The following is an 11,688-nucleotide window of genomic DNA, read 5'->3' on the forward strand; positions in this document are numbered from 1 at the left end:
CTTTGCTTAACACTAACTTCAACTTTCACTCTCTAAAATCTAGAGTTATTGTTAACAAAAGCAACTAATGCAATTTCAATTTTGAACATGAATGAATTAGTATTGGTACGCAGATTGGTACACGATTTTACTTAATATCTATGGTAACTTCAACTTTCACTCTCTAAAATCTAGAGTCAAGGGCACTTGAAAGTATCAATGTTTCAAATTGTTAACAAACACAACATCGGCGATTTCTTGCAGGAGTCAAAAGGAGCATCAAATGAAATTAAAACAATACTTAAAATGGTGACCTCAATGTTACAAAGAGCATCAACATCGAAAAAAGCCAAGCTAAACATTTAGGAGTCAAAAGGAGCATCCAATGAAATTAAACCAATACTTAAAATGGTGACCTCAGTGTTACAAAGAGCATCAACATCAAAACAAGCCAAGCATCAACATCAAAACAAGCCAAGCTAAACATTGAAATATCAAAACATCCAAGATAAACAAAAGTTCATCTATGATATTCTAAAAGAGAGAACTTTCCACTAACAGGTAGTGATGAAATGGATTGTTACTGAGGTACATTCAATTCCCAGGTGACATCAAAGAATACAAAGCTTCAAGAGTAAAAACTTTCTTTCTTAGAACTTGAAATGAAGTAAACAAATAAATAAATTCCATAAAGAAAATACAGGCGGAAATATAACCAACTTGGTTTCTTTCAACGGTGGTCCCAATGATCTCTCTCTCTCTCTCTCTCTCTCTCTCTCTCTCTCTCTCTCTCTCTCCCTTCAAAGATATGAATCAAGGTCATACCTGTGTTCCCAAATTGACTGGTATTCTGGATGGTTCCAAAAGCACACACTTATTTTTCTTGTGACTTCGGCTTAGAATGGTTACCCAAAAAGACCCGGACTTTACGAAGGCATGAGGAATTAAAACTTTTTTTGGGGCAGCAGATTTTAAAATCACAAGAACCATCATTCTTCACTCAATGGCTGACTTGGAATGCCTGAAGCTCTCACAACCAGGGCAATTATGCAAGCTCTCATGAATGTAAATGTCACAATCAAGGCAGAAGTGCTGTTTGCACTTTGGGCATGAAACACGAAGGCCAGGTTTGTTTCCTGTGTCAAAATTAGGTAATTGAAAATGGGTGAGACGAGAAGTGTAGGACATGCCACACACCCAGACAAATATAGAACATACAAACTTCAGGAAAGAAAAAAATAATCAGGGGATTTTTTAAACTTTAATAGCTAGCCACTTCAAAGATTCCAGTAGCTTAGCTCATATTAGTCTATCAGCTCCTTCTTTCCTTTCTTTCTTCAGACATCATTATATCTCAAATACGAAATTGTTCCACAACTTGTCCAATCCTAATTCTTGTTTCTATACGTCAGACCTGACCCTTCTGCCCATAGGCTATAGTCTGTGATGCTACAGTACGACAAAACTGGGGAACTACAGCACTATCCTAAGGGTGCAAACTACTTAGACTTATCTCATCCTTCACGAAACTTAAATATCAATTATTTGTAGAATGTAACTGATTTAAAAATAAAAACTTGTGTAATGTATATCAGAAATATGTCCATAAGAGATCTATTACTCCAAGGTTTGTGGGATTCAAAAATACCAAAATTAGCTGCTAGCTTTCTTCTAAATCTCTACTCATTATTTCAACCAGTCGGAGACCTGCATGATGCACACTAAAAACTAAATTTATTGAATAAAAAACGTTATATTTAACTAAGCTAGAACACCTTGAAGCATCATACACAACAGAACTTTTACTAAAAGAGTATTAATGTAATGCTGCCATTTTGATATCCAAAATTCTAAAGTTAAGTCTGTATAGAGAAATAAGATTCAGCTGCACATGCGTGCACATGCATGCGAGTGATGGAACATCAGCTTTACTAATCATAGAAGATCATTACAAAATTTTATATTTTCTTCCTTGGCAACTACTTACCAGGATTTAGAAGACTTTGTTGGCAGCCAAAGCAAGATCTTGGTAATCTGTTAGCATCATTCAGAAATGATAGAGGCACCTCATCGAATGGTACTACTGGAAAGAGATGATGATATGATCTTGCCAAATGGGGTGAAGAAATAAGTGTCAACCCACATACTCGACATTCAGTAGGTAACTCGCATACACGCGCTTTGCATCTTGGACAAGTGTAACCCCCTCCAACCTTAGCCTCCTTGTGACATGAACATATTGCTATAGAACTCTCTGCTGCTCTCTGTGGGAAACCCATCTTTAACAAATTAGAAATGGCAAACTCTGCTATTGCTGGAGGTGGGGGAGCATGTTCCAGTATTAACTCTTTCAAGTGGGGCTGCACCAAAAAAATATATGTAAATATGATAACAATATAGTAAGGAGCAATTAGACACCATAATTTCTCATAGCAATGTCACTTTCTTGGACCTCCTTAGACTTAAGTGGATTCCAATGAAAACAATCTTTTGTTCCCCTATAAGTTATTACATCATCTAGATGGCAGTTGTGCTCACATTCCTTGATACAACTAAATCATTTTGGTTCCAATGTAGTCTGTAAACACCCACTACTTAGTTGATCTCACCTCATCCAATGCAACAGAGTACAAGCCCCCAGTTTCTTGGCACAGATGTTTACATATAAATAGTTCTGCAGAGAGACCAATAACTGAACACCTAATTTTTGACTTCTTGCACTTTTGGATAGTCTCCATTATATCACCCGGATCACAAGTACTGAGAGCAGAGTATAAGACGAGAACTTCTCGATGACCATATGATGGAATCTGTTTTAAATAGCCATGAACAAGGTCCAGGGCATTCTGTAGGGAGGACTCACCAGAGCACTCCAGTTTACCCATCAAAGCTTTCACATGGGATTCGGGACTGCCACCAAGCTCTGTTAAGCACTGAGCAACCCCATCTTTTACACTCACCAGGCCAAGCTGACTAAGTGGATTTTGGTCAAAGAACTCTCTAATAAAAGCTTCAACGAGTTTTGCAACCACGACCATTCGGCTTGGCCGAAAATCCGTCTCTGAGGCTGCCTAAACATATAGGAAGGAAAATCAAAAGAGAGTACGGAGAATAATAATTGATCAAAAGAACTGCAAAAAACCTAAATCCTTGTCTTCTAATCTACTAGTCATTATTCAGTGGAGATATTTATTTTCTTAAGTACTATTCAGTGCAGTTAATTCCCAATTGCAAGCCAGATTTCTAGTACTTTAAGCAGTTTTTATATGTTTGGCATGCCTTTTAGGCTTATGCATTGTCTGGCTCACAATAATCCATGAGAAAGCATATACTGCTGGATTGCATATTAATTTGAAAGTTATACTCAATTCAAAGGAAAAAAGAAGAAGGCATATGCCTTTAGGTTAGAAATTTATAAACGAGAAATTTCAAGTTCACTGAATAACTTTTAGATACTTTGGATGATAAATTTTTAAAGGTTCCGAAAAATGTTACATAGTTTTGCAATCACCTGGATACGGTCATTATTAGCCTAAGCGAACATAAATGGAAACCCCAAAAAAACAATGAAGCAACTCTTACAATTTAAAAGTGAGTATTCACTGCAGAAATGCACCTTATTACCTACCCCACTAACTTTATTTCTCACTTTGTGGAATTGGAACCAATACATTCTCTCTCGCAGATCATATTGGCGATCACAGTTACATAATTGAAAAGGAATTACATAGAATAAAAGAGCAGTCGAGTGGTATGACTTCAGTACCCTTGAGAGATCAATAATAACAAATAGATAGCGAATGAGGCCCTTCTGGATACGAGCTGCAGTTGCCTGGGAGGATAGGGAGCGAATGCGCCGGCGATACTGAGCATGGTAAAGTATCTTGTTATCAATGGGGCGAAGAAGTCCGGACTCATCCTCTTGCAGAGATTCCCATGACCTCTCATCTGCGTAAGTTATCTGCCACCCATCAGGGCCTCCCCCACTTCCCTCATCCTCATCCTCATCTTCCTCTCCCCCTCCATTCCATCGTTTTCCATCGCCATTGTTCATGTTCCCCTAAACCAAAAGAGCAGATTTTGAACCAAACAAACTTTTATCAATAGAAAACTTTATCATATAAAAAATAAAAAGCTAAAACTGTATTCAGATATGAAATTTAATCAACAATAATAACATAGATATCCATCGAAATAAAATGAAACATTTCGTGGCAAAGCGTTCGATGAAAAAACGAATCGAGCCTTAAGAGTTAACACATGTGAAACTGAAAATAAAATTAAATGTTGTGAAGAGAAAAAGGATGATACCTGTTCTTGTTCGTCCGAAGACAAGAACCCTAGAAAGAGATTCTTTGGAGTTGGAAGTGTTAGTGGGTGAGTGTTCCTTAGGCAGCGACACAACTATGCGGCCGCATGACATTCGAGCGAAGTAGGGCTGGACCGGCTGGTATTTAGCGCATACGTAAGTGTGACACACGAAATAAAGGAAAGTAAAAATCCAAGAGTGTTGTAAAATAATATTGTAAAATTGTATGACCACCTTGAGCTAGCCGTTAAATGCATAGTGCATAGTGCCAGCATAGTACTGTATAGTAACTGGCATAGTAAATGGCCGACATCGCACAGTGTGCATAGTGCCAGCATAGTACTGCATAGTAACTGGCATAGTAAATGGCCGACATCGCACAGTGCGCATAGTGCCAGCATAGTACTGCATAGTACTGCATAGTAACTGGCATAGTAAATGGCCGACATCGCACAGTGCATAGTGCCAGCATAGTACTGCATAGTAAATATGCACAGTGCCAGCATAGTACTGCATAGTAACTTGCATAGTTCCCTTTGTACGCCTATATATATCGTTGAATTCTTTAAGAAATTCATAAGTTTCATAACTTCTCTGAGTTCTATTTCTCTCTCTCTCTCTCTCTCTCTCTCTCTCTCTCTCTCCTTTCGATAGTTTTATAACACGTTATCAGCACGAGAGTTCTGACGATCTTGAAGCTAATAGTCCTCTACTTCAAGTAAGTCTTTCAATATTTTTTTTATAGTTTTCAAAATGAATATGAAATATTAAACATACTTATGTTCTTGATTTATATATGTAGAAAATGTCAAATCTTACAAAATTGGAATTCGTTGCTCTTGACATTTCTGGAAAAAATTATTTATCTTGGATCCTTGATGCTGAGATCCATCTGGATGCAATGAACCTGAGAGATACAATTAAAGAAGGAAATCAAGGGTCCCTGCAGGACCGTGCTAAGGCAATGATTTTCCTTCGGCACCATCTTCATGAAGAATTAAAAACTGAGTATCTAACGGTGAAAGATCCACTTATTTTGTGGAATGATTTAAGGGAGAGATATGAACACCAGAAAACTGTAATCCTCCCAAAAGCTCGTCATGATTGGATGCACCTGAGGTTGCAAGACTTCAAGAGTGTTAGTGAGTATAACTCTGCACTCTTTAAAATTAGCTCGCTATTGAAATTATGTGGTGAAAAAGTCACTGATGATGACTTGTTAGAGAAGACATATACTACTTTTCATGCCTCGAATGTGCTCCTGCAGCAGCAGTATCGAGAGCGAAAGTTCAAGAAATATTCTGAACTTATATCTTGTCTTCTATTAGCTGAGCAAAATAATGAGCTTTTATTAAGAAATCACCAGTCACGTCCTACTGGTTCTATATCATTCCCTGAAGTGAATGGTACTAGATTTACATCATTCCCAGAAGCGAATGGTGCATCTTTTTAAAGAAAAAGAGGGCGTGGACGTGGTAAGAAAAACTATAGAAGTGGAGGTCCTAGAAGTGACCACACTAAAAGGGAAAATAATAGATATACACCGTACTACCAGAAGTGGTTCAACTCAGAAAAGGGCAAAGGTCCTCAAAATAAATTTGTAAAGAAATATGAAGATGAATGCCATAGATGTGGTATGACTGGACATTGGTCTCGTACCTGTCGTACAGCTAAACACTTGGTTGACTTATACCAATCTTCCATAAAAGAAAAAACAAAGAAATTTGAAACAAATTTTGCTGAACCATCATATGCTTTAAATTCTATAGATGGAGAAGATATTACAAGTCTTGATGTTTCTGATTTCTTTGAGGATTCTAGTGGTAGAGTTGATCATGGAAGTGTTCCTTTTTAATTAATGTATTTCCTTTATATTATTGTAAAATATTTTTATTCTGTAATGTTTTTTTTTTTAGTAATGAAAGTTTTATATATTTTGTAGAATCATGAATCTTATTGATGAACTTTCTATCTCCGAGATGAATAATAAAGATGTATGTCTGGCTGACAGTGCTACAACTCACACAATTCTTAAGGATAAAAAATATTTTCAAAATCTAACATTGAGTAAAGCCTATGTTCATACCATCTCCGGTTCATCGAATCTAATTGAAGGCTCCGGAAGAGCTTATATTGTGTTGCCTAATGACACCAAATTTTGCATTGATGATGCTCTATTTTCTTCACAATCCAGAAGAAATTTATTAAGTTTTAAAGATATACGTCGTAATGGTTGTCATATTGAAACCATTAACGAAGACGATAAAGAGCATCTTCTCATTACTAAAATAATTTCGAGCCAGAAGCTCGTATTAGAAAAACTGCCTGCCCTCTCATCTGGATTGTATTATACAAAAATGAGAACAATTGAATCACATGTTGTAATGCACCAGAAGTGCATTGATCCCAAAATATTTATGACTTGGCATGATCGCCTTGGACATCCGGGATCAATAATGATGAGACGAATAATTGATAATTCGTATGGGCATCCCCTAAAGAATCAGAAGATTATTTTACCGAATGAATATCCATGCTCTGCATGTTCTCAAGGTAAATTGATTATCAAACCATCTATCTCAAAGGTTGGTTTTGAATCTCCATCGTTTTTACAAAGGATTCATGGAGATATATGTGGACCTATTCAACCATCAAGTGGACCGTTCAGATATTTTATGGTTTTAATTGATGCATCAAGTCGATGGTCACATGTTTGTTTACTTTCCACTAGAAATGCTGCATTTGCTAAACTTCTTGCACAAATAATTAAGCTACGAGCACAATTCCCTGACTATCCAATTAAAACTATTCGATTGGTTTTTTCCCACAGGGTTTTTCCTTGGCAAGGTTTTAACGAGGCATATTCATTATATGTGGTCATCCAAAGGGGGAGTGTTGTAAAATAATATTGTAAAATTGTATGACCACCTTGAGCTAGCCGTCAAATGCACAGTGCATAGTGCCAGCATAGTACTGCATAGTAACTGGCATAGTAAATGGCCGACATCGCACAGTGTGCATCGTGCCAGCATAGTACTGCATAGTACCTGGCATAGTAAATGGCCGACATCGCACAGTGCGCATAGTGCCAGCATAGTACTGCATAGTAACTGGCATAGTAAATGGCCGACATCGCACAGTGCATAGTACCAGCATAGTACTGCATAGTAAATATGCACAGTGCCAGCATAGTACTGCATAGTAACTTGCATAGTTCCCTTTGTACGCCTATATATATCGTTGAATTCTTTAAGAAATTCATAAGTTTCATAACTTCTCTGAGTTCTATTTCTCTCTCTCTCTCTCTCTCCTTTCGATAGTTTTATAACACGTTATCAGCACGAGAGTTCTGACGATCTTGAAGCTAATAGTCCTCTACTTCAAGTAAGTCTTTCAATATTTTTTTTTATAGTTTTCAAAATGAATATGAAATATTAAACATACTTATGTTCTTGATTTATATATGTAGAAAATGTCAAATCTTACAAAATTGGAATTCGTTGCTCTTGACATTTCTGGAAAAAATTATTTATCTTGGATCCTTGATGCTGAGATCCATCTGGATGCAATGAACCTGGGAGATACAATTAAAGAAGGAAATCAAGGGTCCCTGCAGGACCGTGCTAAGGCAATGATTTTCCTTCGGCACCATCTTCATGAAGAATTAAAAACTGAGTATCTAACGGTGAAAGATCCACTTATTTTGTGGAATGATTTAAGGGAGAGATATGAATACCAGAAAACTGTAATCCTCCCAAAAGCTCGTCATGATTGGATGCACCTGAGGTTGCAAGACTTCAAGAGTGTTAGTGAGTATAACTCTGCACTCTTTAAAATTAGCTTGCTATTGAAATTATGTGGTGAAAAAGTCACTGATGATGACTTGTTAGAGAAGACATATACTACTTTTCATGCCTCGAATGTGCTCCTGCAGCAGCAGTATCGAGAGCGAAAGTTCAAGAAATATTCTGAACTTATATCTTGTCTTCTATTAGCTGAGCAAAATAATGAGCTTTTATTAAGAAATCACCAGTCACGTCCTACTGGTTCTATATCATTCCCTGAAGTGAATGGTACTAGATTTACATCATTCCCAGAAGCGAATGGTGCATCTTTTCAAAGAAAAAGAGGGCGTGGACGTGGTAAGAAAAACTATAGAAGTGGAGGTCCTAGAAGTGACCACACTAAAAGGGAAAATAATAGATATACACCGTACCACCAGAAGTGGTTCAACTCAGAAAAGGGCAAAGGTCCTCAAAATAAATTTGTAAAGAAATATGAAGATGAATGCCATAGATGTGGTATGACTGGACATTGGTCTCGTACCTGTCGTACAGCTAAACACTTGGTTGACTTATACCAATCTTCCATAAAAGAAAAAACAAAGAAATTTGAAACAAATTTTGCTGAACCATCATATGCTTTAAATTCTATAGATGGAGAAGATATTACAAGTCTTGATGTTTCTGATTTCTTTGAGGATTCTAGTGGTAGAGTTGATCATGGAAGTGTTCCTTTTTAATTAATGTATTTCCTTTATATTATTGTAAAATATTTTTATTCTGTAATGTTTTTTTTTTAGTAATGAAAGTTTTATATATTTTGTAGAATCATGAATCTTATTGATGAACTTTCTATCTCCGAGATGAATAATAAAGATGTATGTCTGGCTGACAGTGCTACAACTCACACAATTCTTAAGGATAAAAAATATTTTCAAAATCTAACATTGAGTAAAGCCTATGTTCATACCATCTCCGGTTCATCGAATCTAATTGAAGGCTCCGGAAGAGCTTATATTGTGTTGCCTAATGGCACCAAATTTTGCATTGATGATGCTCTATTTTCTTCACAATCCAGAAGAAATTTATTAAGTTTTAAAGATATACGTCGTAATGGTTGTCATATTGAAACCATTAACGAAGACGATAAAGAGCATCTTCTCATTACTAAAATAATTTCGAGCCAGAAGCTCGTATTAGAAAAACTGCCTGCCCTCTCATCTGGATTGTATTATACAAAAATGAGAACAATTGAATCACATGTTGTAATGCACCAGAAGTGCATTGATCCCAAAATATTTATGACTTGGCATGATCGCCTTGGACATCCGGGATCAATAATGATGAGACGAATAATTGATAATTCGTATGGGCATCCCCTAAAGAATCAGAAGATTATTTTACCCAATGAATATCCATGCTCTGCATGTTCTCAAGGTAAATTGATTATCAAACCATCTATCTCAAAGGTTGGTTTTGAATCTCCATCGTTTTTACAAAGGATTCATGGAGATATATGTGGGCCTATTCAACCATCAAGTGGACCGTTCAGATATTTTATGGTTTTAATTGATGCATCAAGTCGATGGTCACATGTTTGTTTACTTTCCACTAGAAATGCTGCATTTGCTAAACTTCTTGCACAAATAATTAAGCTACGAGCACAATTCCCTGACTATCCAATTAAAACTATTCGATTGGATAATGCAGGAGAATTTACATCTCAAGCTTTTGATAATTATTGCATGTCAATAGGAATAGATGTTGAACATCCAGTTGCCCACACACATACTCAAAATGGTTTAGCTGAATCATTGATTAAAAGGCTTCAGCTAATCGCTAGACCTTTACTCATGAAATCAAATCTTCCTATTTCTGCTTGGGGACATGCTATAATTCATGCAGCATCATTAATTCGAGTTAGACCATCAGCATATCACAAATATTCACCATTACAGCTTGCATTTGGTCAGCAACCAAATATTTCTCATCTTCGTACTTTTGGATGTACTGTATATGTTCCAATTGCACCTCCACAACGTACAAAGATGGGCCCTCAACGTAGACTTGGGATATATGTTGGGTTTGATTCTCCATCTATTATCAGATACCTTGAGCCTCTTACAGGGGATATGTTTAAGGCACGTTTTGAGGATTGTCATTTTGACGAATCCATTTTTCCAACAATGGGTAATGAGAAGTCGGTGCCTGAAGCACGACAAATATTGTGTAAATGAGAAGTCGGTGCCTGAAGCACGACAAGAAATTACTTGGGAAAATAAAAATCTTTCCCAATTTGATCCTCATACAAAAGAATGTAATCTAGAGGTTCAAAAGATTATTCATTTGCAAAGTGTTGCAAACCAATTACCGGATGCATTTACTGACACTAAAGGTGTGGTAAAATCATATATTCCTGCTGTTAATGTTCCAGCAAGGATTGCAGTCCCTGAAGGACAAGTTGCCAAAATAGCAATAGGCGAGTCTAAGATACGCCTGAAGCGTGGACGGCCTATTGGTGCTAAGGACAAAATTCCTCGGAAGAGGAAAATACAAAATGAATTTGGTACTCCTGAAGAGTCCATACCAACACAGGCCATAAGAGTAATTGATGCTCATGAAGAGAGTAAATCTCCTGAGAAAGAACCTCCTAAAGAGGTATTTCATGAAATGTCTTCCCTTGAAAAGGGACAGGTACCTGAAAATAACGAGATCTCGATACATTTCATGAATACAGGAGAAATTTTGAATAGAAATAAAACTGTTGTCGACAACATATTCTCATATAAAATGGCTCTTGACATTACCAGAAGTAATGAAGAAATTGAGCCAAGAACTGTCGAAGAATGTCGACGTAGAGATAACTGGCATAGTAAATGGCCGACATCGCACAGTGTGCATAGTGCCAGCATAGTACTGCATAGTAACTGGCATAGTAAATGGCCGACATCGCACAGTGCGCATAGTGCCAGCATAGTACTGCATAGTACTGCATAGTAACTAGCATAGTAAATGGCCGACATCGCACAGTGCATAGTGCCAGCATAGTACTGCATAGTAAATATGCACAGTGCCAGCATAGTACTGCATAGTAACTTGCATAGTTCCCTTTGTACGCCTATATATATCGTTGAATTCTTTAAGAAATTCATAAGTTTCATAACTTCTCTGAGTTCTATTTCTCTCTCTCTCTCTCTCTCTCTCTCTCTCTCTCTCTCTCTCTCTCCTTTCGATAGTTTTATAACACGGAAATACGTTGTCGACAACGATTTTATTTCTATCCATAATTTCTCCATTATTCATGAAATGTAACGAGATCTCGTTATTTTCAGGTACCTGTCCCTCTTCAAGGGAAGACATTTTCATGAAAAACCTCTTCAGGAGGCACTCTTCAAGAGATTTATACTCTTCAAGAGTTTATATAGGAGAATTTTATACAGAAAATTTGGATGAACTTTATTGCTTGTTCTGTGGGTATGGCCTCTTCAGGAGCACCAAATTATTTGTGCTTTTCTCTTTTGAGATGCTCTATCTTTTGTATCAATACGTCTCACATGCCTTTAAACATGTCTTTAGACTGCTGAATTTCTTAATTGTCCTACAGGGACTTCAATCCTC

At 36.9% G+C, this 11,688-nt stretch overlaps 1 protein-coding gene across 1 annotated transcript; it reads right to left on the minus strand.

Moving 5' to 3' along the window:
• Positions 1 to 488: 488 nt before the first annotated feature.
• LOC122292702 (general transcription factor IIH subunit 2-like) lies at positions 489 to 4,451 on the minus strand. The gene is made up of 5 exons (XM_043101179.1): positions 4,291 to 4,451; positions 3,746 to 4,039; positions 2,589 to 3,050; positions 1,967 to 2,339; positions 489 to 1,115 (listed from the first exon to the last, which is right to left on the minus strand). Exons 2-5 carry the CDS (start codon positions 4,031 to 4,033, stop codon positions 976 to 978), a joined length of 1,263 nt encoding a protein of 420 aa, XP_042957113.1. The 5' UTR covers positions 4,034 to 4,039; positions 4,291 to 4,451; the 3' UTR covers positions 489 to 975.
• Positions 4,452 to 11,688: the final 7,237 nt, after the last annotated feature.

Source organism: Carya illinoinensis, chromosome 13 (assembly GCF_018687715.1).
Source record: "Carya illinoinensis cultivar Pawnee chromosome 13, C.illinoinensisPawnee_v1, whole genome shotgun sequence".
NCBI classification, from domain to species: Eukaryota; Viridiplantae; Streptophyta; class Magnoliopsida; order Fagales; family Juglandaceae; genus Carya; species Carya illinoinensis.

What these genes read in the sequence shown, in the direction of transcription:
- LOC122292702 (XM_043101179.1), bottom strand. Translation starts at nt 4,033, where the DNA reads ATGAACAATGGCGATGGAAAACGATGGAATGGAGGGGGAGAGGAAGAT. An exon ending in TTATTATTGATCTCTCAAGG is followed by an intron (nt 3,051 to 3,745) that starts GTACTGAAGTCA and finishes CTATATGTTTAG; the next exon opens with GCAGCCTCAGAGACGGATTT. An exon ending in ACAAAGTCTTCTAAATCCTG is followed by an intron (nt 1,116 to 1,966) that starts GTAAGTAGTTGC and finishes ATTTTGACACAG; the next exon opens with GAAACAAACCTGGCCTTCGT.